We start from the raw sequence: 27,727 nt of genomic DNA on the forward strand, positions 1-27,727 counted from the left end.
CTGAATTTGTGAAGAGCATGCAGAGCTATCCATTCACCTGCAGGATGAACTAGATTCAAAAGATGGACATGGGTTCTATGTCCTCATATTTTTGTGCCAGATTGTGGTTAGGTAACTGGTTTGTGAAGCCTTGGGAAGGAAGACTGAAGACTGGCTCAAGCAATAGCCACTTGTGTTAGCCAGCAAGGATACAGCTCTATAGGCAGGCACAGGGGTATAATTTATGCTTATTTTGGGGTCTGAAGCACCTGACTGTGAGGAGATTAATCACCAGCAATGCGGACACCTGATCCACAGGTCATCTGCTTGCTTTGCAAGCTCTCTCTGTACAGGTGAATCTCATTGTGGGTGATTAGAAATGGAATTTGCTAGCACAGGGTGGGGCTGAGGGTGAGCTTATAAAAGGAGCTGCAGAGGAAGAGGTGTTGTGTGGGAGTTCTGTGTCTGAAAACTGCAGGAGGAGAGCTGGTATCCTGCCTTCTTGTGCTCAGGTCAGTGAGACTTTTGTTTTCTTCATCTTTTGAGGGAAGCTGGATGTAGTTTGAGTGGTTCTTTGTGCAACTCAGGCACAGAAAACTACATTTAGAATCATAGAATACAGAGTTGGAGGGGGACTTAAGGATCATCTGGTCTAGCCTTTCCAGGATTTAGGCTACAGTCCTTCAAAGCCTGACATGTGTGTTAGATAAGATGGAAGTGTGAAGGTGTGAGCTGTTCTTGATGGAGGTGGGCTGTCCTGGCACCCCAGTCCCTGAGTTAGAGCCCTGGGAACACTTATCTCAACTGTGTGGCAACCAGGCTCCCCAGCAGCTAAACTGGTAGGAAGTGCTGAGTCTGAAAACTTGACTTTCACACCTAAAATGGCTGCAAAATGCCCAGTGGTGTTTCAGGGAGGTTGTTGTCACTGATCTATGTGCCTTGGTCTTGCTGACTCAGAAGAGCTTTCCAAACCACTGCTATCACCTGAAGATGAAATGTATTGCTTTGTGGTCCCAGAATTGAGCTTTAGGAGAAGGAAATAATGTGTTCATATCTATACCAGGCTGTCTTGGCTTTCAGAATAACCACTGACTAAAAAGCCACAAGCTTTCCACTTCCACCATCTTGCTCTGCCAGTGGGGTGCTCCTTCAAACATCAGCTCATAATGTTTAAAACCAGGTCCATTAGCTCAATAAATCTTTGATAAGGCTTTTAGTACTTCTATGAGGTGAAGATGGATGTAGCTTAGGAGAAAATGTCCCTCATGGCCTATCTGTAGTGTGTTAGTGCTGTGTGTCCACTTCATTCCACAAAAGGTAATTTATTCTTCATTTTTATTCCATTCTGAGCCTCTGCTGAACAAAGATTGGCAACTGTACAAAGGGTTTTTTTTCTGCTTGGCTTGACTTTGTGGATTCCCGTGCCTGTGTGTTCTGTGGATTCCCGTGCCTGTGTGTTCTGTGGATTCCCGTGCCTGTGTGTTCTGTGGATTCCCGTGCCTGTGTGTTCTGTGGATTCCCGTGCCTGTGTGTTCTGTGGATTCCCGTGCCTGTGTGTTCTGTGGATTCCCGTGCCTGTGTGTTCTGTGGATTCCCGTGCCTGTGTGTTCTGTGGATTCCCGTGCCTGTGTGTTCTGTGGATTCCCGTGCCTGTGTGTTCTGTGGATTCCCGTGCCTGTGTGTTCTGTGGATTCCCGTGCCTGTGTGTTCTGTGGATTCCCGTGCCTGTGTGTTCTGTGGATTCCCGTGCCTGTGTGTTCTGTGGATTCCCGTGCCTGTGTGTTCTGTGGATTCCCGTGCCTGTGTGTTCTGTGGATTCCCGTGCCTGTGTGTTCTGTGGATTCCCGTGCCTGTGTGTTCTGTGGATTCCCGTGCCTGTGTGTTCTGTGGATTCCCGTGCCTGTGTGTTCTGTGGATTCCCGTGCCTGTGTGTTCTGTGGATTCCCGTGCCTGTGTGTTCTGTGGATTCCCGTGCCTGTGTGTTCTGTGGATTCCCGTGCCTGTGTGTTCTGTGGATTCCCGTGCCTGTGTGTTCTGTGGATTCCCGTGCCTGTGTGTTCTGTGGATTCCCGTGCCTGTGTGTTCTGTGGATTCCCGTGCCTGTGTGTTCTGTGGATTCCCGTGCCTGTGTGTTCTGTGGATTCCCGTGCCTGTGTGTTCTGTGGATTCCCGTGCCTGTGTGTTCTGTGGATTCCCGTGCCTGTGTGTTCTGTGGATTCCCGTGCCTGTGTGTTCTGTAACTTATGGTGTTTGACATGGCTGGACTGAGTTCTAAATCGTCCTGAACTTCATGCACGCCTGTCTGTAGTCCCCCAGGCACTTAGAAGCAAGGTAGTGAATATTCTTTACATTTCCAGTTTGCTGTCCTCCCTACCAAAAAACCACCCAAACCAACAACCCAGTATGAATGTATCCTTCCCAATTTAGAGATCAGCTCCTCAACATTTGAGAAGTACTTCCTGCAAACTGTGTTAAAGTAATGAAAAGGAATGGGCTGCCCAGGGAGGTGGTGGAGTCACTGTCCCTGGAGGTGTTGAAGCAAAGCCTGGATGAGGCACTTAGTGCCATGGTCTAGTTGACTGGCTAGGGCTGGGTGCTAGGTTGGACTGGATGATCTTGGAAGTCTCTTCCAAGCTGGTTGATTTTATGTTGGTAGAGAATATCTCATGTCTGAAGTGGTTTTTTTTTTTTTTTTTTTGATAAGTGCTAAGGGGTCTGTCAGTGAGGTTCAATACTATTGCACCAATTGAATATTACTGCAGCAAATAAACTGTGTGAGTAAATCTCCTTCCTCTTACTCTCACCCTCCTCTCCTTGAATAGGAATGATATTTTAATGTAAAAGATACTTATAGGAGATGGATATTAGCTTATTTTAAGAGTTTCATTAGGCTGCAGTCCAATGCAAAGGATCTAATTGACCACTGTTTATGGAGTCAAAAGATCTTGGGCATCTCTCTTGAGTTCTTTTTGCTCCACAAATAGATGTAGGTGTCCTGTGTGAATCCTGATTTCTGCTGTTGCAATGGATTTTTTGCAATGGAAAGTTTACAAATAGATGTAAATATCATGTGTGAATCCTGCTCCCCTAAGAGAAACCTGTTGTTCACTGTTGTCAACTTTTTTTTAACCTCATGCTTCTGCACCTCTTAAGTAAAATTTGCAAGAGAGGAGGCAGTAATAAGCGAAGGTATAGCAAGACAAAGACATTGGGAAGCAGATGGCACAGAGATCCTGTTCTTGTAGGAATGTGATGGTGTTTGCTGTTCTTCTCTGCCTTCTTTGCATGAATGTTGTCCAGAAAAATGAATTTTGCTGTTCCATCTTTTTCCACTGTGTTCAGCAAATGCTGTAGAGTTGTTCCAAAAGCCAACTCTCATAATTGGATCTAGATGACAGTGTGTTGTATTTCTGGATGTGTAAATGGGATGTCATGGCTGAGAAATGCAAAACTGTCAAGTGTCCATTTCCTAATACCAAGTGGCTCTACGCTAGGCTGACTGCAGAAATACCTCTTTCAGTTTCAAGTGTTTAATATATTTAGCATCCTGACAGCCTCCCATTATGGATTACAGACTTTTGTGGTACCTTATGAGCCAGAGCCCCATTCACTGGTAATGAATCCCAGAACACTGGGGCCCTTAGAGCAGCTGTTTGTGCAAGCAGCACGGAAAGGAAACTGGGAGTGAGATTTTAGCATTGACAAAATGCTAATTTTAATAATAACAAATTGTTTCTCTACAATTCAACACTATTCATATTCATGACCCTTCTGCCACTGAAGCAAAATCATTTATGTCCCTGAAAAATCACTTCACCCCCCACCTTTCCCCCTCTATTTCCAGTCTGAACATCTTTCTGTATTTTAGCATTCTTGACAGGATAATAAAATATTTTCCAAACATGATACCTCTAAAATAAAGCAACAGAGGCAATGTTTGAAAAGAAACATTTTTTTCTTTGATTGTAGGGAAATAAAAAACGTGGGATGGTGTTTTATTTCCCATGGCTGTATTTATTAGTGTCTGTATTCCACCCAGAGTGCTCCCCAATGATGGGAGGGGACACTGCTGTCAGGCAGTGGTAGTATGTGGCCTTGGGACAGCTCTGTGCATGCTGCAGTATATCTGCCTTGTTTTAACATTCCCAGTTCAAAGAGCAAAATTGTTTCTCTCTTACCTAGGAAGGCTTTCTGCTTTTCCATTATTTAGTTGGTATGATTAAATTCTTTATTATTGACAGAAAAATCTTGTGTGCTGCTTCTTTCCCGACTGAGAATCATGTTGTTGTGCTTCTTTTCTGATTTTTATTCTCTGATATTTATCCATGTCTCACTTCTAAAATAAGGCTAAATCGTGACCATGTTCCAACACAGCAACTCTTCCCTCTGTTAATACATCTTGGATATGTGGGGTCCCAGATGGTAGAAGCTAGTTAGAAGTTTGATAGATTCGTAGAAGATTTTGAGTTGGAAGGGACCTTGAAGATTATCTGCCTCCAACCCCACTGCCATGGGCAGGGACACTTTCCCTTCCACTAGTCCAGGTTGCTCAGGGCTTCATCCAGCCTGGCCTTATACACCTCCTGAGAGGTGGAAGCCACAACTTCCCTGGGCAACCTGTACCAGTGTCTCACTATCCTCACTGGAAAGAATTTATTCCTAATTTCCATTCTAAATCTCACCTCCTCAAGCTTCAGTCTATTCCCTCTCATGCTATCACTACAAGCCCTTGTAAAAAGTCCCTTCTTGGTTTTCTTGTAGGCACCTTTCAATTCCTGGTCTCCCCAGAGCCTTCTTTTCTCCAGGCTGATCAGCCTCAACTTTCCATTAGTTTTATTTTCACCTTTTTTGAAAGCCTACAATTAAAAAAATGTGTGTTTTTTTTTTAAACTATTAGGGCATACTTTCAGGGCCTGTGGAAAAATTACTGTTGATGACTTTGTGCAATCAGTGCAGAGCTGCATTAGGGTGGAAAAACCTAAATGGATTTTTTTATGTCTGTTCATTTGTCACACTTGTATAAGCGATCAGCACTACATCTAATTGTGGCTGGAGTTTAATGAATTCTGCACAAATGTGGTGCTATCAGATACATCTGTGGGCCCCAAGAACTCTTTGCAGAGCTCTAGAGCACTTCAATCCTCCTCTTATAAGCAAATATTTGCATTTTGAAGTGAAATTCATGATACAGGAATTTTTGTTGCCATCTGTGTTTTCTCATCGAGAAGGCTTCCTTAGACTAAACCTCCTCTGAGTATAAAAATAACCTCTTTCAGCTCAGACTCGAGAATAACCCCAACTTCAAATTGCACAAATGAAAAGGCATTTGGGTGCTACTGTCTTAAGTCAGATTTGTACACCAGCAGTTTCAGGCAGAAGTATAAAAGTACCATCAAAAGGTGGCCTCTGGGATGTCTTAGATGGGTTTGGGCTTCAGCTTTCCAAGAGGATCAAAGGAGTTTGCATAAAGAGATAGCTATCAATAACCCATTTCCTTGATGGTATTTATGCTGTGTGCTCCCTGTTAACTTCTATCAAACAACTACAAAATACTGGTTGAGGCTGTCAACCTCTTTACTCATAATGCTCTCTGCAGATAAAAATCAGCTCAGCCTCTATTATTTTGTGCCAGTGAATAATGTGAGCATTCCTTGGCTTCAGTTTAGGACACCAAATTGCATCCCACTCTGGCTGCATCTACAGAAAATTGTGAAGCTTTCTCCATTACTGCACTGAAATAATGACAGCTCTCCCTTAATGTCACAAACATTGTCCTGACAGCACCACTGTCACAGCAGGAGGGCTGGCCTGAGCTTGCGGCTTAATGACCAGCATGGGCCCATGTCAGCTGAAGGGCCTCCGCAGTGCCTTTTGAGTGATGCACCACAGGCAGCACCATCTTCCAAGTCTTGTATTTATCACAGCATGGAGAAATGCAAAAATGATTGTAAATAATACAGTCTCTTCTATAGGTGGGTAAAATAAACATCTTTGCTTTTGGGTTTGCAGGAGTGAAATAGAGACAGCACTGATGATTTGGGCCCCTCGCTACAAGAACTTTGAGATGTTAAAATGTGTCCAGAGCTGATGACACTTTAGAGAGCACATGTCCTGTGAGATGCAGTTGAGGAAACTGGGATTGTTCAGTCTGGGGAGGAGAAAACTGAGGGAAGACCTCATTGTCCTCTACAGCTCTGAAAGGAGACTGAAATGAGGTGGGGCTTAGTCTCTTCTCTGTAGTAGCAACTGATAGGACAAGAGAAAATGGCCACAAGTTGCAACATCAGAAGTTTAGTTTGGATATTAGGAAAAATTTCTGCACTGAAAGGGTTGTCAAGCCTTGGAACAGACTGCTCAGGCAGGTGGTAGATTTGTCACCCTTGGGGAGATTTAAAAGTCATGTAGTTGTAGAGCTGAGGAATGTGGTCTAGTGATAGGTCAAAGTTTGGACTCCCCTTTAGGACCCATATGTCCTCTGCAGCCTGATCCTTGGCACTGCATAGTTTTGCTAAATCACAGGTCTAGTTGAACACTGGATCCAAACCTCTCTATGGGGATCACAGGGGATTGGTGCTAATTAGTGCTGCGCAGAAGCTATGGGAAGGGTGGGGAAAAGCCATGGATCAACCCTGTTATTCATGCAGGAGAGTGGGCTAGGGATGGAGGTAAGCCCTGTGTTTGAGGATTGAAAGCTACAGCTTAGGAAGGCAACTGCCATCAATTTATGTGCCTTGAGCTGTTTTCAACAGCCTTCATAGGGCTTTTTGGGCAGGAGATGGAGACAGCCCTACCTAACCCTGTGGAGACAGGGAGCTGGGCAATCCTGTGCCCCAAGCTATTGCCCACTGGTCAGAATGGAGATGGCTGTGCAATGGGGAGGAGCTGACCCCATCTGTGGAGCTCCTGCTTTTATTTCTCAGCTGGTGTTACCCAGGTGAGAGGGACTGTGCACAGTCAAACATCTGGGGTTGCTCTGGAACATGGAGCTGGGCTGTAGAGGACAAGTGACATCTGGGCAAGGATTGTGAGCAATATCAAAACCTACTGGTTAAAGTTCTGGATTAGATAAGGATGAAAATACTTTGCTCAGCCTTGCACACGTGTGAGGAAGTGAGAGATGATATTAGAGTGCTGAAACCAGACCCATGACCATCAACCAGTCTGCAAGCTTTGCAGCTTCAGCCTTCAGGTTTTCCTATTTCTTGGCCTTATTTCTAAAGCAGGGTCAGCTTGGCTGTCTTATTTGTGCATGCTTGTTCCTGAGTGCCTGATACCTGATTAGTTAATGGCCTGTTTGAGTACAGGTAGATATTCCACATAGTCCAGGAAGGATCACTTCTTAGTGTAGTTTAAATACCTTTGTACAACACTTATTTCCAAAATATCTTGTGGGGCCTCTTACTTATGCAAGTGGAAAACAGAACATCTCTTCCTGTTTGACTTCTGTTTTAATAGAAATAAACAGCTCTCATTTAAAAGAATCTAACTAGGGTGCTTATGTTTTAAGCAACATTAAACCATGGTTTTGTAGACCACAGAGAGTGTGATGAGATGTAATTAAGAGAGATTTTGCTCTACACATCTAGTACCTGCATGGCTGCAGTTCCTAGATAAGAGGAGGAGGCTTTGCCACATGGGAATCTGTGTAGACAGCTAGGCAGCATTTAGCCAGGGAAGCCTGCAGTGGCCAGACTGCCAAAGGACTCATGACAGATAAAGAACGTTTATGAGCACTGTCTTTGAGCCAAGCTCTGTGCTTAGCTTGAGTGTCTCAGCACACACCCTGCAGCTCATCTGGGAATGTCTCCCACCTGCAACCACCTGAGACTGGATTTTGTCATCTCACAGCTTGGATATGTCCCCTGGCTGCTCTGGTAGGGAAGACAATGTTTCTAGGCGGGATGAAGCTGATCTTGAAGTGCATGTGGAGTTTGAGTTTAGCTGGATGACCACCTTATAGCACTGCAGGTGCGTAAGACATTGTGTTAACATCCATAGAGGAAGCTCAGTATTTTGCAGATCAGAACAGCAGGCAAGGATGCAAGCTACCCTTTTTCCTTCAACAGGTGTGTGATGGTGCTTTTTTAACTAGGTCTTCAGTCACTTTTCAGGTCCAGAAAAGGGCAGTGAAGCTGGTGAAGGGTCTACAGCAGAGGTCTTAGGAGAATCTAAGGGAAATGGGGTTGTTTGGTTTGCAGAACAGGACGCTGAGGGGAGACCTCATCAGTCTCCAACTCTTTGACAGAAGGTTTGAGCTAGGTTGGGGGTGTGTGTGTGTTTCTTCTCCCAAGTATTTAGTGATAGGAGGAGAGGAAATGGCCTCAAGTTGTGTCAGGAGAAGTTTGCGTTGACTATTAAGAGAAAATTCTTTACTGCAAGAGTAGTCAAGCATTGGAACAGGCTGCCCAGGGAGAAGGTAGAGTCACCATCCCTGGAGGGGTCCAAAAATATGTAGACATGGCACTTTGGTTCATGGTGGTTTTAGGTTAATAGTTGGACTTGCTGATATTAGAGGTCTTTTCCAACCTTAATAATTTCATGATTCTTTCTATTTACCTTTGTAATTAAAAAGTAATCCTGAGGTGGCTGCACTTCTGGAGAAATGTTCTTGTGTATCTGCTAACAGCAAATGATGATGAAAATCACTCTTAGCTTGGATAAACATCCATAAATGACTCTGCCATTTCTCTTTATAGATGTGCTTAAATAAAATCTCATTTTGTGTTTTGAATGATGGAACGAATTAGGTCTATTATCAGTAATATGGCACTTCATAGTCTCCAGGAGGAGGAAAGTAAATTCTCTTCAAGCCATACTGACGTTCCCTAGGGAAATGACTGCCCAGGACCCTGTGCAGCACACAGGGTTGTAGAACAACTATAAATCATCCCCTTTGAGCCCTTTAAAGAGCTCTTACTCAGTGTTTATAACTTTCAGGATGTAAAGAAAGAAATGCCAGGCACGTTGACGTAGATTGGAGATGCAGGATATTTATCATTTGTTTTTATAACTGTTCTACTGCCATGTTGCCATTCTAGCAGGGTTTTTTTTGAAGAGCTGACTGCTTTATGCCAGGGAGTATTCATAAATAATGATTAATTAATCCACTGTGGTGGCCTACTCTGAGCAAACAAACCTCAGAGTTAATTTAATTCTCCACTCTTGGTTTCAGAGGAAAAAAAAATCCAGTATTTTCAGCTCACTAGAGGATATGATATTCTCAAATCAGCCACTTTCCAATTAATTTTGAATGGTGAACACAGCAAGGAAATTTTGTTCTTGTCCATTTACTTCTATTAAGGACTCATTTTCAATAATCAGAGAATTCTGACTCAGCTCATTTTTACCTTAAAGGCTTGCTCCTGACACTTTAATAAATTATTGTATGGTGTGTGCTTGAAGGTAACAGATTCTTTTTCTCTTTACCCAAAAACCCTCTTGTTGACACACAGTCATTTATTACTATTTCTGCCATCACCTAAACTTGCTGGGAAGTAATTCTGATAAAGTACCAACAGGCATGGTGTGGATTACCAGCTTCCATAAAGAAGGAAAATGTCATGTAGGAAAGAAAGGAGAAGTGTTCTTAAAATACTTCCTTCGTGCTCTGCATTTCAAGCTAATTAGTTTCTAAATATGCTGTCAAAGGCTTGAGTTTCCACGGGATGGTGTTCTCCTATAGGAGCTCTTTGCAGCTGGAGTAGCCATGTGGGATGAAGGAAAAAGCATCATAGAATCAGTAAGGTTGGAAAAGATCTTTTAAGGTCATTGAGTCCAATTACAACCCAACTACCATGATAGGGCTGGGTGATAGGTTGGACTTGGATGATCTTGGAGGTCTCTTCCAACCTGGTTGATTCTATACTATGACCATTAAACCAGATCCTGAAGCACCACATCTACATGATTCTTGAACACCTCCTGGGATGGTGACTGCAGCAATTCCCTGGGCAGCCTATTCAAATACCTCAGCACTTTTTCAGGCAAGAATTTTTTTCCTAATACCCAATCTAAATCTCCCCTGGCACAACTTAACCCCCTAATTTACAAAAGGGAAAAAAAGAAAGATTCAATAGGCCAGGCAAGGTTGGAGTGGATTTAATCATACACCTGGAGGTGGAAGATAAAGGTGGCTTCAACTTATGCTTGTATAATAATTCTATGGTATTATCAGTGTTTGCAGGACTTTTAGTTGCTCAGTATGAAATACCTTTAGGGGAAGGGACAATTGTGCTGCACCTTCTGCAGGGTGCTGTCTGTCCAACCAAATGTGTGTTGGTTGCATTGAAACTGAACATGTGCTGTGGCAGGAAGATAACTGAAGGGTTTATGATGCCAAACTTGCATGAGTTGTAGAATCATAGAATGTAAGACATCTAAGATCATTGAGTCTAACCATCAACTTAACACTGCTGTGGACTTCAAACTATGTAAGAGCTCTTCTGAATAAACAAGAGATGCTCCCCTCCTCCTTAAGAGGGGAAATGAAAACCTGGTCAGGCAGTGGAACAGGATGCCTTGGGAGGTGGTGGAGGCACTGTGTCTGGAGGTGTTCAAGACATGTAGACAGGACACTTTAGTATGTGGTTTAAGGGCCATGATGGTGTTAGGTCTTTTCCAACAGAAACAATTCTATGATTCCATGTCTGTGTCCTGCAGTTACGTTGCTAGCCCAGGCAGCTCTGGCAGGCATGGTACCATGTGGCCTCTTCTCCCAGGCAACCAGCAATAGAACAAGGGGGCACAGTCTCAAGTTGTGCCAGGGTAGGTCTAGGCTGGATATTAGGAAGAAGTTCTTCACAGAGAGAGTGATTTCCCATTGGAATGGGCTGCCCAGGGAGGTGGTGGGGGCACGGTCCCTGGGGGTCTTCAAGAAAAGCCTGGATGAGGCACTTAGTGCCATGGTCTAGTTGATTGGATAGGGCAGGGTGATAGGTTGGACTGGATGATCTTGGAGGTCTCTTCCAACCTGGTTGATTCTATGATGACAACCTCCTGGTCCTCACTTCAGCAGCGAGCACCTGGATGCTCTTTTGCTTTACTGTAACACTCACTTCATGCAGTAAAATGACTCTTTCCAGAGAGGTGGTAGATGCTTTATCTGGAAGCATCCAAAGTCAGGTTGTTTGGGGCTCTGAACAGGTCAATCCAGGTGAAGATGTCCCTGCTGACCACAGGGAAGTTACACTAGATCACTTTAAAGTTTCTTCCCACCCCAAGACATTCTATGCCTCTCTGGTTCTTCTGGCAGGTTATTGGACCTTTGTTCAAAGAAGACAGCCCAGCTCTTTCATCAGGTTTGGTGTGTTCATTAAGGCTATTTCTGACATATTGACTTAATCACAAAGCTCCCTCTTAATTTGGTGAAACAAACATTTCCTTCTTGTCATGTTGGAAGAGGGACATGCTTGTCCCTCTAGGCAGTAGCCTGCTAATTATGGCTCAACAAGTATTGACATTTTGTGGTAGGAAGGGTTCTTGCTTTCTTCCCATGTACCTGGAAGGTGCTGAGATGCCCTTAATGAAAGGGCTCTTAGCAGAAGTGCATTATGAATTGCTCTTGGATTGCAGCATGTTTCCTGCAATCCAAGGCTATTTTTTATCCTTCCTACAGCTATCCTCAAAGAAACAAAGCAAATATAAAGGAAAATATTATTAGCACTCCAGATGCTTCACAGTAACATTCCCAAATCTCTTGTGGAAGGTACAAACTAACCCTTCTCTGCATTCCAAATTGTGGACATGCAGAATCTAAATCTAACAGGCTGGAAATCAACAATAACCCTTTAGGTACAGGGGGGGCTTAAAAACCTAAACATGTTGAAGTGGCCTTGAAAATGAAGTGTCCCACTTCACTTGGAAGGAATTTGTCTCTCTGCAGAGTGTGATCACACCTTGTTCAAAGTAAGCGTAATAAAGGCCCTTATTATGGACTGTCTGCAGCTTCTCCTCAGTTGAGTTCAAAGTTACCTTTCAATCACAATTCTGATTTCACTTTCAACAACCAAATTCCTGCAATAGAAGATAACCTTCCTGAGAGTCATATGCCACATTTCATCTTGGGTTAAAGCTTCTTAGGGATGTTTGATTGAAGTAGGAAAAGGAGTTTTTAGAAAGTGTTTAACTTTTCCCTTTTTCTGGTACTTTTTTCCTTTTAACTTTAAAAATGGCTCTATCTGCTGGTTGCAAATATGCCTTATTTTATTTGTGTTGTGGACACACAGACTTTTGTGCAGGGCATGCATGTGTGTCTAGGTACTGTGCAGTGATGCAGGTATGAATATAGAGTAAAGAGATTTGTGTACAAACAAAATGCAGGAACATCCTGTGATCCTGTGGCATGTGCAATTTCTTTATGGTGAACAGATGACAGCAAGAAGACTGGTTTGAAACACCTTGTGAGAAGAAGGGAAAAAGCAGTGACCTCAGCCAAGTTCATGTGTGTAATAAAGAGGAAAAGGAAGGAAGAGCAGGAAAAGAGAAGCATCTAATGAATTAAGACACTGAATGTAAATCACAATCTGATCCTTGTAGAGATCTTCAAGGGATATCCAACCTTTTCAGTTCAGGCTACAGAAAACCTTCATTCACTGTGTTCAGCTGTAGCCAGGATGAGTAACATAGAATCAACCAGTTTGGAAGAGACCTCCAAGATCATTCAGTCCAACCTAGCACCCAGCCCTGTCCAATGAACTAAACCATGGCACTAAGCACCTCGTCCAGTCTTTTCTTGAACACCTCCAGGGATGGTGACTCCACCACCTCCCTTGGCAGCCCGTTCCAATGCCAATCACTCTGGCAAGAACTTCCTCCTAACATCCAGACTAGACCTCCCCCAGCACAACTTGAGACTCTGCCCCTTTCTTCTATTGCTGGTTGCCTGGGAGAAGAGACCAACCCCCACCTGGCTACAGCCTCCCTTCAGGTAGTTGTAGACAGCAATGACCATTCTCTTCTCTGGGCTAAACAACCCCAGCTCCCTCAACCTCTCCTCACAGGGCTGTGTTCCAGGCCCCTCACCAGCTTCATTGCACTTCTGTACACATTCCAGCACCTCAACATCTCTCTTGAATTGAGGAGCCCAGAACTGGACACAGGACTTGAGGTGTGGCCTGACCAGTGCTGAGTACAGGGGAAGAATAACCTCTCTTGTCCTACTGGCCACACAGGTCCTGATCCAGGCCAGGATGCCATTGGCTCTCTTGGCCACCTGGGCATACTGCAGGCTCATGTTCAGCTACTATCTATCAGTACCCTCAGGTCCCTTTCTTCCTGGCTGCTCTCCAGCCACTCTATCCCCAGCTTGTAGCACTGCTTGGGGTTGTTGTGGCCAAGGACCCTGCACTTGGGAGTGTCTTGACATTTTGAAGTCTCATATTAGGTTTTATTTTCTGCAAGCTTTTCCACTGATTGAATGTGGCCAAGCATTGGGTCATACTTGGCAAGAAACTTTGCCCTTGCATACACAGCAAGGTCTACAGCTGCGTGGATTTCAAGGCTAACTTCATGCTGTCTTTCAGGAGGGGTTGGTGGCAGACCTGAAGCAAAGCAGAAAACAGGAAGGGTGCTGCAGGGGAGTGGGTGGCAGGGTTAAGTTTTATCCATTAGCTGTTTAAAGTGAACAGGTAATGAGAAAAACATGCAGTAGACTGGCAGGTAAATCCAATTAACTGACTAAGTTGAGCAAGTGAGGCTTGCTGGCTCTTCTCAAAGCTTGAAGCACTTAGCTTTGTTTTTGGTGTTTACCATTTGTGCTGTCACTTGCTGGCTAATAAAAAGCTTTCTGGTTTAAAGAGATTTATTTATACTCTTTTTTTTATTATTATTTGGAGGACTGTCTCACTCTCCTTTGTAGGGGCATTAATATTTAGGGCTGTATTTATTAGCTTATCTTGGCTGTTAAAGGTTTATGACTGTTCTTTACTGTCTATGAAGCAGGGGAGTAAGGGAGATGAACTAGAAAAGAGATACTGGAAGACCTTGTGGATGGTGAAGATGTGATATATAAGGCAATTTGTAAAGGCATGCTTTAAATATGTCAGGGTATTCCTCAGGAGACTGAATGAAGGGCAATGGCCAGAGAACATGGACTGAACCCACTTAGTTTAGAGCCTGACATTTGGATGTGAAAATCTTCCTTTAAATTTGCACTCCAACAGAGTTCACTTACTTTTCTTATGAGAAACTCCCTTTTATTTGGCAGTTAGAATAATTGTGTTTGGGAATAGCATGTCAGGACTGTTTAATTATAAATTTTCATGGATTACATCTTGAAGCAAAGCAAAGGGATTTGCTCTGCTCATCCTATTTCCTCGCTCCACCTCATGCTCCCTGTTCATGATAGCAGATATGTGACCATAAGTGAGTGTGCCTTAGGAAATGTGTTATTCTGACTGACACATCCCAAAGCTGTCTTTCAAAAGAGTAAAGAGTCCTTAATGCTGGTTGATTTTAATACCTGTTAACTTGTCTTTATCCACTGAGCAAGCTGAAGATGGAAGTGTGTGTGTGTGAAATTGGTTAATATTTGATGGGAAAGCATTTAAAGAAAATAAGGGGCAGAGAAGAGGAATAAGTTGACTTGAGAAGAGCGATCTGCTCACTGGTGAACAAGAGTAGGAGGAATGTGCTAGTATTCTGTGATTCTATGAATCTGTGATCCTATGATTCCATGAAAATGGAGAGAGAGCATTATTCAGGGGTCATTTGTGACCCCAGCGGAGGATGGGTGTATCCCACCCAGGGAGCTGGGGTTGTTTAGCCTGGAGAAGAGGAGGCTCAGGGGTGACCTCATTACTGTCTACAGCTACCTGAAGGGAGGCTGTAGCCAGGTGGGGGTTGGTCTCTTCTCCCAGGCAATCAGTAACAGAACAAGGGGACACAGTCTCAAGTTGTTCTGGAGGAGGTCTAGGCTGGATTTAGGAGGAAGCTCTTCACAGAGAGAGCGATTTGCTACTGGAATGGGCTGCCCAGGTAGGTGGTGGAGTTGCTGTCCCTGGAGGTGTTCAAGAAAAGCCTGGATGAGGTGCTTAGTGCCATGGTCTAGTTGACTAGATAGGGCTGGGTGCTAGGTTGGACTGGATGATTTTGGAGGTATCTTCCAATCTGGTTGATTTTGCTATTGGAATGGGCTGCCCAGGGAGGTGGTGGAGTCACCATTGCTGGGGGTGTTCAAGAAAAGCCTGGGTGAGGTGCTTAGTGCCATGGTCTAGTTGACTGGATAGGGCTGGGTGCTAGGTTGGACTGGATGATCTTGGAGGTCTCTTCCAACCTGGTTGATTCTATGATATTCTATGATTTTACAAACACATCCTGGAAGTGGCTAAAACCTTACTAAGAGGCAATTAAGCTAAGTAAATAATAAGTAGAATAAAAGTCAAATGCAGAAGGTGACCAAAATGTTGGACTCCTTCAAATGCCATAATTTTTTTTGATAGTTATGTAACCCAGTGAAGCAAACAGTAAAACAAAAACAAACAAAAAAAATTTGAAAGCATCCCAAAGAAGTGCAAAAAGCAAGAGAGAAAAGGAAGTGATGCTGTATGAAATGGTTTACAGAGTAAATAAATTGAAGAGTCTTAAGATGACTTATTTTTTCTCTTGAAGCAGTGGAATGCTCCACACCTGCAGAAAGCCTAAATATTCCCCCCCACACCCCCACCAAGGAATGGGGTTGCTACAACACTCAGTTTTCTGTCATGGTTGCATAGCTGACAAGTGTTGTACTCAGATTAAGGATGTGGTTGTCATCTTCTCTGGTGCTCATAAATTCCTTGCTTTGAAGACATAGCTTGAGCAGCATTGTGCTTTCTTGAGTAATAAGCACAGAATCCTAGAATGGCTCAGGTTGGAACAAACCTCAGAGATCACCTACTCCAACCCCTTGCCATGGACAGAGACTCCTCTCAACTAGACTTGGTTGGCCAAGGCCTCATCCAATCTTGCCTTAAGCACGTCCAGGGAGGGGGCATCCACAGTCAATCTGGGAAAGCTATTCCAGAATCTCACCACCTTTGTACTGAGGAACTTCTTTCTAAGATCCAGTCTAAACCTAATAAAACCACTCTCCCTTGTCCTGTTGCTAGACACTCTCATGAAAAATCCCTTTCCAGCCTTCCTGTAGGCTCTCTTTAGGTACTGGAAGGCAGCTCTAAGGTCCCTCCCATCTTGGCTGAACAACTCCAACTCCCTCAGCCTGCCCTCTCAGCAGAGGTGGCTCCAGCCCTTGGAGCAAGCCCAAATGATAGTCACAAAGATGATCCAACAGCTTTGTGTCATCCTTATGCTGAGGACACCAAAACTGGATGCAGTATTCAAGGTGGAGTCTCACCAGAGCAGTTAAGCAGCAAATATTCCCTCTTGCCCTGCTGGCCATACTCCTCTTGATGAAGCCCGGGACACAATCTGCCTTCAGGGCTGCCTGAGTGCTCTCATGGTGAGCTTCTGATAATAGTAACCTTTTTTGTTTTAAGATCTAACTACAATTAATGCAGACATGTGGGAAGAATCTTATTCTTGTGAAAAGCTTGTACTATTGAAATTAGATCAGGGACAAAATCAAAGTCTTGAAGAATATTATTTTTGATTAGAAGTTCTAGATGTCTTTTTCTCTCTCCCTTGTTTCCACTCATTGTGGTGATTTTTGCTGCTTTCTTTTCACCACTGACACACAAATGCTGATGTTATCACTCTTAGGAATTCTGTCCCAATTAAGATTTAGAGAACCACTGTTTTCTTGATAATGTTTGTCAAACCACAATGTAAATAACATTGATAACAAAACAATGGCTGAAAATCTACTTTTGATCTGACAAGGGGGGAAAAAATATTTCAGTTGAATGTTTTAATGCTTTTCTTGTATTGAATACAAAGGAAAACTCCAAGAGCACAGTGATCTCTAAATTTCTGTCCCAAACTCTATATCTTTTTTTACTTGTGAATACATCTGAAGTTCCTTAATATTGTTCTAAGCCTCCAAATTATTGAAACCCTCCAAAGAGATGCTAGAGTGATACTTTTTGAAAGAGTTGGGCTATTTAGGATTTTTTCACCCCCAGTTTGTTCAGTGAAGCTTTTCCAGCTAACTTGATGCAACTTTGCTTTGAAGTGTTTATGCAAAGAATAAGCTCCCTAAACTGTAGATTTGAGCAGCCTCTTGCATTGGCTGGAGCTTGGAGAAGCCTGGCTGCGATTCTTGTAACCCTCATTAAAACTCAAAGGAAAGTTGGTTTGATTTCTGTCTGTCTTGGTGGAATTTATCCCTCCTCTGCATGCTACTAAATTGTCCCTGCCAGACATGACTCATCTTGAGAATTCATAAATTAGAAAGTGAAAACATCTCTCTGGGCCACGGAGTGTTCAGTAGAAGCCATTTAAAACCAAAATTCACTGGAAGATCCCCTTGGCAATCTCTTCAGACTCTTAATCCTAGTGCAAGGTCACTTGGGCATTTCTAATTTAAACATCTACGTGGTGTACCCTCATGGAATTGCAAACATTTTTGGTAGAGAAGCTTAATATTTATTTCTAATGTGCTTGCTGAAATTGCTAACTCCAACCTGAGGAATGGGGAAGGATTGGGTAAGCCACTTGCTTGTCAAGGCTTGGGGTGGGTGTAGGGGGGAGATAATGTACCAATAGTTGTCTTTGGTGGCATGGTTTAGTTAGGAAGGCCTAGCAGATATTCAGCTCTTGCCCTTATCAAGGTTTAGCTGCACATGCCTTAACAGGTGTAGAAACTTAATTGTTTTCCACCTGCTCTCTGCCTAAGTCATTTTGTTATCTTCTCACATGTGAAGTACATGGAAGAGGCTGCCCAGAGAAGTTGTGGAGTCTGCCTCACTGGAGACATTCAAAATCTGACTGGGTACCTTCCTGTGTGACCTACTGATCCTGCTTTGGTGGGGGGATTGAACTGAACGATGTCTTGAAGTCCCTTCCAACCCCTAACATTCTGTGATTCTCTGACTCACAGAAGTCAAACATCAACAGTTCTGCTTGCTATTAATATTGAGAGTTGCAGTCTGACCCTAAATTAGCTGTAAAGAATTTCTTCCCATCTGATACATTATTCCTAATTAGTACCTTTGCTTCCCACCTTTAATTATTCTTGAAATGTGCTTCAGTAATCAAACTAATTGGGGGAAACAACCCCAATGTTTAATCAAAAATAGATAATTTAAATTGTGTTCCTGCTTGAGCATGTTTGGGGGGGTGGGATAGAAGATTATAAATTAGTTTAAGAACAGCCTGAGAAAACATGAACTTGTCTGTGCTGTAGTTGTAGGAGGGGCTCTATGAAATCATAGAGCATGAATATGAAATAGACTATGAAAATATGAAATCAGTCACTGCCTTTTTTTACTTGTAGGTGGTGTTGCCCTTGTGTTTTTCAAATGACACCCAACCCCACAGGGCAAATAATTACCTGCTCAAGGAGATTGCTAACCCAGTGTTGGACTCTGGGATATGATCTTTTGTGGGAATAATATATATAATCTATATGTAACATTAGTTGTCATGGTAGCCTGGCAGCACTGAGAGAATGCACATGCTGTGTCTTCCTTCCACAGGCAGAAATAGATCTATTCCATTTTCACCCTACAGCAGAGCACACTTGGAGGGTTTGCCCTTTCCCTGTTGTATCTCATGGTGATGCCAAACTTGAGATCAGAGCCTGGTGAGCAGACGACTGGTGCAGTCGTGTGGTAGTGGAATTAACAGGAGCTACTTTATTTCTGAGACTCTCCTCCCCACCAGGAATTCATCTGGCTGATGTTTTTAGGAAGTAAATGGAAAATACTTTTAAACTGTCAATAAAGCCAAAAATAATGGTTCAGGCAGATGTGAAGCAGGATAACTGCAAGTGTAAAGCAGCCCACATAGTGCATTGGGTTGGAAGTGACCCTTGAAGGTCATCCTGCTCAACCCCTTGCAGTGAGCAGGGACATCTATGGCTAGCTGGGTGGGGGTTGGTCTCTTCTCCCAGACAACCAGCAACAGAACAAGGGGGCACAGTCTCAAGTTGTGTCAGGGGAAGTATAGGCTGGATGTTAGGAGGAAGTTCTTGCCAGAGAGAATGATTGGCATTGGAATGGGCTGCCCAGGGAGGTGGTGGAGTTGTCATCCCTGGAGGTGTTGAAGCAAAGCCTGGATGAGGCACTTAGTGCCATGGTCTAGTTGACTGGGTAGGGCTGGGTGCTAGGTTAGACTGCATGATCTTGGAGGTCTCTTCCAACCTGGCTGATTCTATGATTCTAAGTTGCTCAGGGCCCCATCGAATTTGACCTTGAATGTCTTCAGAGATGGTCTCTGAGCAACCTGATCTAGCAAAGGATGTCCCTGCTGATGGCAGGGGGGGTTGGACTAGGTGACCTTTTGAGGTCCCTTTCAACCTAAACCAGTCCATGATTCTATGATCTCTGGGCAAACTGTTCAGTATTTCACCATCTTAATTGTAAAGAACTTCCTTCTTATTTCCAATCTCTATGTACTCTGCTCTAGTGTAAAACCCTTGTCTCATATGCTGGAGAGGACAGTGTGTTCTGGTTAGGACTGTTTTCTGCATATGGTTTCTATCCATGGACTGCATTAACCACCTCAGTCATTATAACTCAACATTTTAAATTGTGGCTTTGAAAAGGTCTTCACATTCCAGACTGTTCTTCTCTATAATCCCAAATACTAAGGAAGCTTATTAATGAGTAAAGTATGTAAAAAGCCTCTGGGATATTAGATGGGAAGTCTCATGTTGCTATTCCAGTAAAAAAACTGCTGCCAGGTTGGAGAGCACTTCACATTCAAAGCACATTTTTTTATTCAAGTGAATTTATAACTGGCCAGTGGAATAAGCACTCAGATCTTTTTTGTGAGGATACCATGCATTTTAGATACCACTCTGTAAACCTCTTCAAAATAACCCCCAAAACACTCAACCCTCTCTTACACTGGATAAAAGAAAGGTCTTCCCACATGTTCTTTTGTACTGCCCCAACTTGGTATGAAGTTTAATAAGGACAAGTGTGGAGTCCTCAGTCCAGGTACTGGAAAATGGAAGAGGTCATCCTGCTGGGAAGCAGCTCCATAGAGCAAGATCTTGGAGTCCAAGTGGACAGCAGTGTGCCCTTGTGAAGAAGAGCAATGGCATCCTGGGCTGTGTTAAGAAAAACTGTGTCCAGCAGGTCTAGGGAAGGTCTCCTCTTTCTCTGCTCTGCTGAGGCCACACCTGCAATACTGTACCCAGTTTTGATCTCCCCAGTTTGAGAGACAGGGATGTGCTGGAGACAGCCCATCTGAGAGCCACAAGGATGGTTTGGGGGCTTGAACGTCTCCGATATGAAGGAAGACTGAGAGAACTGGGGCTGTTTAGCCTGCAGAAGAGAAAGCTGAGAGGGCATTGTATTAACAGCTATAAATATCTGAGAGGTGTCAAGATGAAGGTGCCAGGCTCTTTTCAGTGATGCTCAGTGATAGGACAAGTTAGAATACAGGAGGTTCCAGCTCAGCACAAGGAGACACACTTTATAGTGAGGGTAACAGAGCACTGGAACAGGCTGCCCAGAGAGGTTGTGGAGTCTCCTTCTCTGGAGCCGTTCAAAACTGCCCTTCCAACCCCTAACATTCTGTGTTTCTGTGAATATAGCTGCTTTTAGTTCCTACTCACACCAGTTTCCTTCTGCAATAAGGCTATGTTTTGCTTTTACTGTTGTCAGTGCATATTTCACACTGTGTACCGACCTGCCTTGAATGATGGTGGGAGCTTGTAGTATATCTCAGTTCAGCTCACACATGATTAAATTATATTTCTTCCTGTCTGAATAAGCACTTATATTGAAACAGATTTTTACTGAACTCAGAGTTAGGCAAGTGCATGTCAGTATTTCACTTCTGTTGCTTAGCTCAGTAAAATAGCAGTTTTGATGAGGTAAAGATAGAAAACAATAAAAGATGGAGGGGAAAATCAAACATTAATAGTATAGAAAATCTTTTCTTTTCAAACACCACCCAATATTGAGCTCTCAGGTAATTGGAGTATAGCTTGGTCAAAACAGTGACTTCATGTACCGAAGAAAACCAAATAAAATCTGCTGCCCCGCTCCCTCCCTGCCTTATTTTTTTTTACTTTGGAAAATGGTCTTCTAACTCTGTCATGAACATCACAGATGCATGATTCAGTCCAGGACATTTTGCTGCTATTGCACATCTCTTTTCTCAGAAAGGTTCTGTCTCTGCCACATGGCTCCTGAAGCCTAAAAGGCAGGCAGTGGAACTGTGTCTGGAGTTCTTTTTGCCACGCTCAGCAGGACATCAAGAGCAGCTTTCTGTGCTGCAGGACCTGTCACCCTTTCTTCAGGCATGTAACTGGCTAAGATGTTTCAGCACCTTAGAGACTGGTCTTGCTTAGGAGCTACCTGGAGAGCCCAGGCTAATGGATTATGGAGAGTGTAAGAAATGGTGGCACAGGCCTGTCTGATTTCATTCACAGCTCAAGAGGAAGTAATTGCAGAGCCATCCTTCCCCATAGCCTGCCCTTGAAAAGAGCACTTGGATATCTTAAGGGTTTTTTTCAACCTTAATGATCTATGATGCAATCATTTTAAAGATCCAAAGGCTGAAATTTCTACAAGCAACTGTGAGCTTTGGAATTCTTGCTCATTTGTGGTCAGTAAGAAATAAAAACCTGAAATTAGGGGAAAATACAAGCTGTAGAGGAGGAAGTCAGGGTGATCTGAGCATGCTCACAGGCTTGGACATGGTGATGGACTGAGGAATTGGGGCTGTTCTCAGTAGCTCTCATAGGGTAAGAGCATACTCTGCTACAGACTGCTGCACTACCTAAACCTGAGGAAATCTTGAGATTTTGATGGAAGATGCACAGACATTGACCAAAGTATTCTAATGCTCAGGATGAATTCCAGCAGCATCCCAAGAAAGTGATGAGACAAATTACAACAAGGAAACTATGGGAAGAGAAAACAGCCTTAGAGAGCTGTGGGTTATGGAGAGATTGGATAAAGGACAGGGACATTTTTTATTCTTAGGTGTCACATGTATGGTCCAGAAAAATTCCTAATAGAAAGGACCCATTTCTTTAAGTCCACTGCATCTTTGACTCAGCTCCCCAGCCAAAACTTTCCACTTAATTATATCATACCAAAATCTATATTTAGGACTCTAAATAAAAGTGACCTGAATTTGAAAGTTAGCTCCACCTGAAGTCTTCTTAACTGTGCAGCGAACTCAGTGAGCACTGCAATTTAAAGCCACTAAAAATGAGGCCAGCTGGCAAGAAATGAGACATTTATCTTGTGAGTAGTGTGGCTTGTCTGGGTGGGACATGGAAAGGAGAACAATAGTAAAATAATGATTAAGATGTGGAGTTTGTTTTGTTCTTTCTTTTTCCACCTCTAGGCTGCTGTCCTACATGGTACCAGTCTCTTATTCACAGGCAGGAGAGCCATGACTTCAGAGTACAGCATTTGCAGTCAGGTTGCTTTCCTCCTTGATCTTTGATAAGCTTCATCACACCTCTACCAGCCACATACACCAGGGGGGCTATCTGTGCATTAACATAGCACAGTTCAGCTTCCTTTATTAAATGAGACACAAAACTGTGTAATAGTTGTGAAAACTACCCTTAACATCTGTGGCACTTTGGCCACGTGTAGTTACACCTGTAGTTGTTGATACGTGCATGCACACAGATGTTTGTGGTTCCTGTAATGTTGACAGAGGAAAGGAAATGCACCACTGAGCAATGCCAATTTAAAAGGCTCTGTACTGCTTGGGGTTTCTTTTCATCTCCACAAAACCTATTTTTAAGAACCAGTGGTGGGGGAAATGATATTAAGGTCTAAGCCTTGGGGTTTCCATCAAGTTATATCAGGAATGCCTGAGGAGCCAAGCTTATGGGAAAAAGAAGTGGAATAAGATCAGTTTTCTTTACCCTCACTGGCTTCTTTTAGTCTCAGACAAGTCAGTGCACTCTTCCCTCCTGTAGACCTACCTTCAGGTTGGGAAATACAACAGCTGAAATGAATGCATTTCCCAGTAACTTGTTGCATAGAGTTGTAGTTAAAAATTAGCAAGGGACATTTTGTTCCTATCCTCTTTGACTGCTCATTACCTCTCAGCAGGTGGTCTGTGTTTTTGTTTCCCAAATGTGATCAAAGACAGCAAAGCTCCTTCCCTTACTCCCTCCTCCCTGTTAGGGCATCACAAAAATAGGAAAAGAAGGTACCTACAGGATTCAGGAGAATGGTGAGGAAGAGTTCACCTCCTCGAATGCTTTTGTCCAGCTCCTGAGGGCCCCCAGGATATTCCTTGTAAAATATGGTGTGGGTGAAAAGGCCACAGGTCTGTCGAGGAAGCACCTGAGAACAAAGCAACAGCACTGTTGTGACATTAACTTTTCTGCAAACTTACCCTGGTGCAACCACCTGAATCCCTCCAGCAAGTCCAAGAAAGCAAAGAGCTACCCCTTCTGTCTCTCTGCTTTGGTGTGTTTATTTGTGGGCTTCTTTGTGTCTTCTGGACTCCTGTGGTAAGCAGGCATGGTCCTGCAGATGTGCAAACTGCCAGATGCCAGCGCTGAAAAGCTGTGACACATTCTGAGTGCAGGAGCTGAATAAAGCAGGCTGCATGAAAGCTCAGTGCATGAGTGTTTGTTTCCTGGCACTGGGAAGAAAATGAAAAGCTAAAGCTTTCTTCCTTTAGCAAAGTTAGTTTATTAGGGGATAAATAGTGCTTTCTGGCCATCTCTGCTATCTCAGACAGTTAATCTTGCTGCACTGAATTTATGTTCAAGGCTGCAGACCACAACAGATCTCTTGCTTTGCATTTGCAAATCTCATTGAGCCCCTCATTCCTGTTTCTGAATTATAGGAGCATCCCAACAGTCCTGTGCATGAGACCAGCCTGAGGTCAGCTCACTGTCCTGTCATAAATCAAGAGGCTGCCTGTCAGAAGGGAGGGAAGGCATGGAAAACCAAACTCATCCTGGAGAATGAGATGGTTTGGTTACCTTGTTGGCTACTTAAAGGCTCTGGTAAAGTAAAGCCAGCAGCTGTTAGGGCTTATGGATGTTACCTAATTCATGCAAAGACACAATTCACCTGGAGAAGGCTTTTTTCCCTCCAGTTAGGTGTGGTATTTTTTGCTTTTCTACTCAGCTAAAACTACTACTAAATGCTACATACAGCAGAAGGTTTTAATGTACGTGCAAATGTGCTGCTGAATTTGAGTCTGCTCCAGCAATAATGGGACTCTGAGCAGGAAGTTCTTGGGTTTGATGAAGACATTCCTTTGTCTTGTTTAGGGGATCATGCTTGAGACTTTATATGCCTAGGCAATATGCAAGTCAGCTGGGACTTTAAAGAATCCTCTGAAATATTTCTAACTCTATACATATTCAGTTTGTGTCTCACCCATCTGTAGGCTTGTAGCTGGCTGCTGAGGCAGGCTAAATAATTACAGACGTTTTCCTGCCCTTCTGCAGCTGAAGTGTGTCTGTGAGGAACTCTTTCTCTTCACACATGGTCTGGAGAAGAGGAGACTGAGAGGAGACCTCATTGCTCTCTAAAATTACCTGAAAGGAGATTGTAGTGAGGTGGGGGTTGGTTTCTTCTCCCAAGTAACTAGTGATACAGTGAGAAGAAATATTGCCAGGAGAGGTTTAGTTTGGAGATTAAGAAAAAAAATCTTTGCTACAGGAGTGGTCAGGCATTGGAAGAGGCTGCCCAGGGAGGTGGTGGAGTTCCCCATCCCTGGAGGTTCAAAAAACAAGTGGATGTGGCACTCTTGGACATGGCTTAGTGGCTATGGTGGTGTTGGACGAATTGTTGATCTCAATCTTGCAGATCTTTTCCGACTGAAACGGTTCTACAATTCTGTGTCCTGTTCTTGGCTCTAGGAGAAGCTGAGAAGCAAGCCTTAGCCTTACAAGTGTTACACTTGCTGGAGGAAATTCCTCACAACTGCTCACCTTCCCAGGTGTTGGATTTCTAATCCTTTCATGCATAAAGATGAACCAAAGCTCGGCACATAGGTCTTGGGCAGTTTGAATTTCAGAGTATACATTTATAACTCAGCTGATAGTCGATGGGGCTACCCTCAGTTTCTGAGGAGCACATTAGCAATTGCTTGAACTTGTGTGATTTATATTCTTAGAATATTTGTTTTTCCTTCCTTTTCTTTAAAACAAGCTGCATAACAAATGCCCTGTCTTGGCATCCTCACAAACCCTCCATCACAGAGAATTTTAATGACTGCTGTAAAACTTGAAGCATTGGGTAAAAATAGCCTGCTCTGAGTGCCTTAAAGTACTATTGCTATGAAGCATGGAAATGCAGTGTACCATGATGCCATTGTGGATGAAGCCCCGTCTGTACCGTGCGGGTTTCAGGTGTGGGTATTCTTCTGTGCTGGTCACTCGGATGTGCCAGACTTTCTTCCAGGCCTCATATAGCTGGATGTGAACTGGGTAGACCCCAGAGTGGTGTGGAGCCACCGCATAGCCCATGCCAATCGGTATCCCGTGCTCCTGAAACACAGCAGAGGGAGGAGTATGTTTAGAGATGTTGCCTTCTATGTAAAGAATAGGATAGAGTATGAAGTGTTGTTGCCACGAGCAGGTTGAACGTTTATAGGTAGGTATGAGGGATCAAGAAAACAAAGGGAGTCTTGTGGTAGAAGTCTATTACAGGCCACCTGACCAAAGGGAGTCTATTGATGAAGCCTTCTTACTCCAAATTAAGGAGACATCACAATCACAGGTTGTCATCCTTCTGGGGAATTTTAATCACTCCAACATCTGTTGGAAAAGTAGCACAGCTAGCTGTAGGCAATCCAGAAGGCTCCTAGAGTGCCTAGATCACAACTTCTTAAGATAAGAAATTAACAGCCCTACATGAGGGAATGTGTTTTTGGACCTGTTGGTCACAAATGCAAGTGAAGTCATCAAGAATGTCAAAGTCAAAGGTGACCTGGGCTGCAGCAATCATGTGCTAGTGCAGTTCACTGTCCTGAAGGACAAGAAGCCCACAAGAACCATAGTTAGGACTCTAAAATTTAGGAAAGCAAACTTCCAGTTCTTTCACAAGCTAGTGAACAAGAACATATAACTGCTGAAAGCTTAATTTTCTTGTAGACAGCAGCACTGGAGGAGCTGTTGTCCTTGGACAGGCTTGTATCGTTTTGTATGTAGCAGAAGCTAAAAATGGGGGGGGGAGATAAGGGGAACTGGAATTACAGTTTGATAACTGCAGAGTGATAAATAATCCTCTTGGATTACACTGAGTTGCTGTTAACATGAAATAGATTTGCCTGCCTGTTCATTACACATTTTGGGTGCTTCAATATGCATCCTACCTGTCTGCTGCTTCTTACAGGCAAGGCACTAAGCTGATGCTGCTTATTTACTAAGCTATCAAACAGCATTAAAGCAGTAAACAGATTGGAAAAAAAATTGTTGCAGTGACATATGTGGGATTTCTTATATCTGGAATAAGAATAAGATTCCTTCCTTATTAAAAAAAACAACCCATAAATAAATATTCCCCCTTAGCTTCTGAATCTGCTTATGTTTTCCATGTTATTAAGGTAGTAGCAAAAATAAAAAAGCTGGACTTTGAAGGATATCTTTTTCATTTCATAAATATTTATTCAGCTCTGTTTCTGTGAGGAAATAGGTTCATTTCCCTGAATATAATCTATAGGTTATCTTGAAAATATCTTCAGATGGCACAATGAGGCAGTTAATGTGCTGGCAGAAAGAATTAAGGAGGAAGCTTAACTGCGAGCGTGCTGGGCATGTTCCCTTCACTCCTGCCACTCTCTTGCCTTTGTTCTGCTCCTCATTCCTCCTGCTTCTGATTTAGCGTGGGCTGTTTGAAAAGCCTGTCTGATGAGGAGGCCTGATAACCACATCTATAGGCTGGGGTATCTTTGAAAGAGAGCAAATGATGTGAAGTGTAAACTACACATATGAGAATGAGGTAATTAGCTTCATTGGTCTGAGTGACTGTTCAGAAACACATCATGAATTCATCAGCAGCTCCTCTCCCTCTTCTGCTGAAGCTCATTTCCAGCAGCTCCAGAAAAAGCCCTTTTTGACTTTGTCAGGGCATCTCCAGGTTGTAGGGTGGCTCTTCACTGGATCACTTCCCCTGCCCCAGGTGTTTACTCAATTTATTTTACTCCTGGTACTATAGGCAGCTTCAGCTGTTCTCTGTTCACATGAAATTCATGATCAGAGGGAAAATAATCATCTCAATTTTAGCCTTCTTTTCAGGAGGTTTTTGTCCCTACTCTTGCCCCCACACTATGATTATTTTCATTTCAGGACCAGAAGGTTCTGCTGGGCTTTTTCAAGTACTTAGAAAAAAAATGTTTTAGTTTCTTGAGAAAAATAAAGTTAAATCTGTGGAGAATATTTGTTCATACATCATGTAATACAGCCACTTAAAGTCATCCATTCCTTATTAGTAAAGATATTGAATAGAAGAAACCCAAAGTCACTGTTTCTTATTTTACTGAGAGTAAAGTGTAATTGGTACTTCTTAGTGGTGTTGCCTAACTAAAGGCATGACTCAGCTTAAGAGTGGGATAAGGAGTAGATCTATAAAGAGAGGTATTAAATCACTCTTTTATCTGTTTGGGTTTTTTTTCCCCATGAGGACATATAATAGAAAACAGCTGTAACTAAAATTTTCTGACCAACTTGGCCTTTTATTTTTGTAATGCTCACTAC

General features: G+C 43.2%; 1 protein-coding gene and 1 long non-coding RNA gene across 4 annotated transcripts in view; one reads left to right on the forward strand and one right to left on the reverse strand.

The window, feature by feature from the left end:
- Positions 1 to 27,727, reverse strand: part of LOC135178707 (bifunctional heparan sulfate N-deacetylase/N-sulfotransferase 4) — a 124,940-nt gene that overhangs the window by 24,475 nt on the left and 72,738 nt on the right. Inside the window, exons 5-6 of one of the 3 annotated variants that reach the window (XM_064149859.1) lie at positions 25,334 to 25,519; positions 23,223 to 23,351 (exon numbers count right to left, since the gene is read on the reverse strand). The exons of 1 other annotated variant lie outside the window; for it this stretch is intronic. In XM_064149859.1, the coding sequence (XP_064005929.1) occupies positions 23,223 to 23,351; positions 25,334 to 25,519 (315 nt within the window). The remainder of the gene's footprint in view (positions 1 to 23,222; positions 23,352 to 25,333; positions 25,520 to 27,727) is intronic. One more of the 3 variants, XM_064149860.1, reaches the window with a different exon arrangement.
- Positions 436 to 27,727, forward strand: part of LOC135178708 (uncharacterized) — a 210,654-nt gene continuing 183,362 nt past the window's right edge. Inside the window, exon 1 of the long non-coding RNA XR_010303699.1 lies at positions 436 to 491. This is a non-coding gene — a long non-coding RNA (uncharacterized LOC135178708). The remainder of the gene's footprint in view (positions 492 to 27,727) is intronic.

The sequence above is a fragment of the Pogoniulus pusillus genome, chromosome 10, assembly GCF_015220805.1.
Source record: "Pogoniulus pusillus isolate bPogPus1 chromosome 10, bPogPus1.pri, whole genome shotgun sequence".
Classification (NCBI taxonomy): Eukaryota; Metazoa; Chordata; class Aves; order Piciformes; family Lybiidae; genus Pogoniulus; species Pogoniulus pusillus.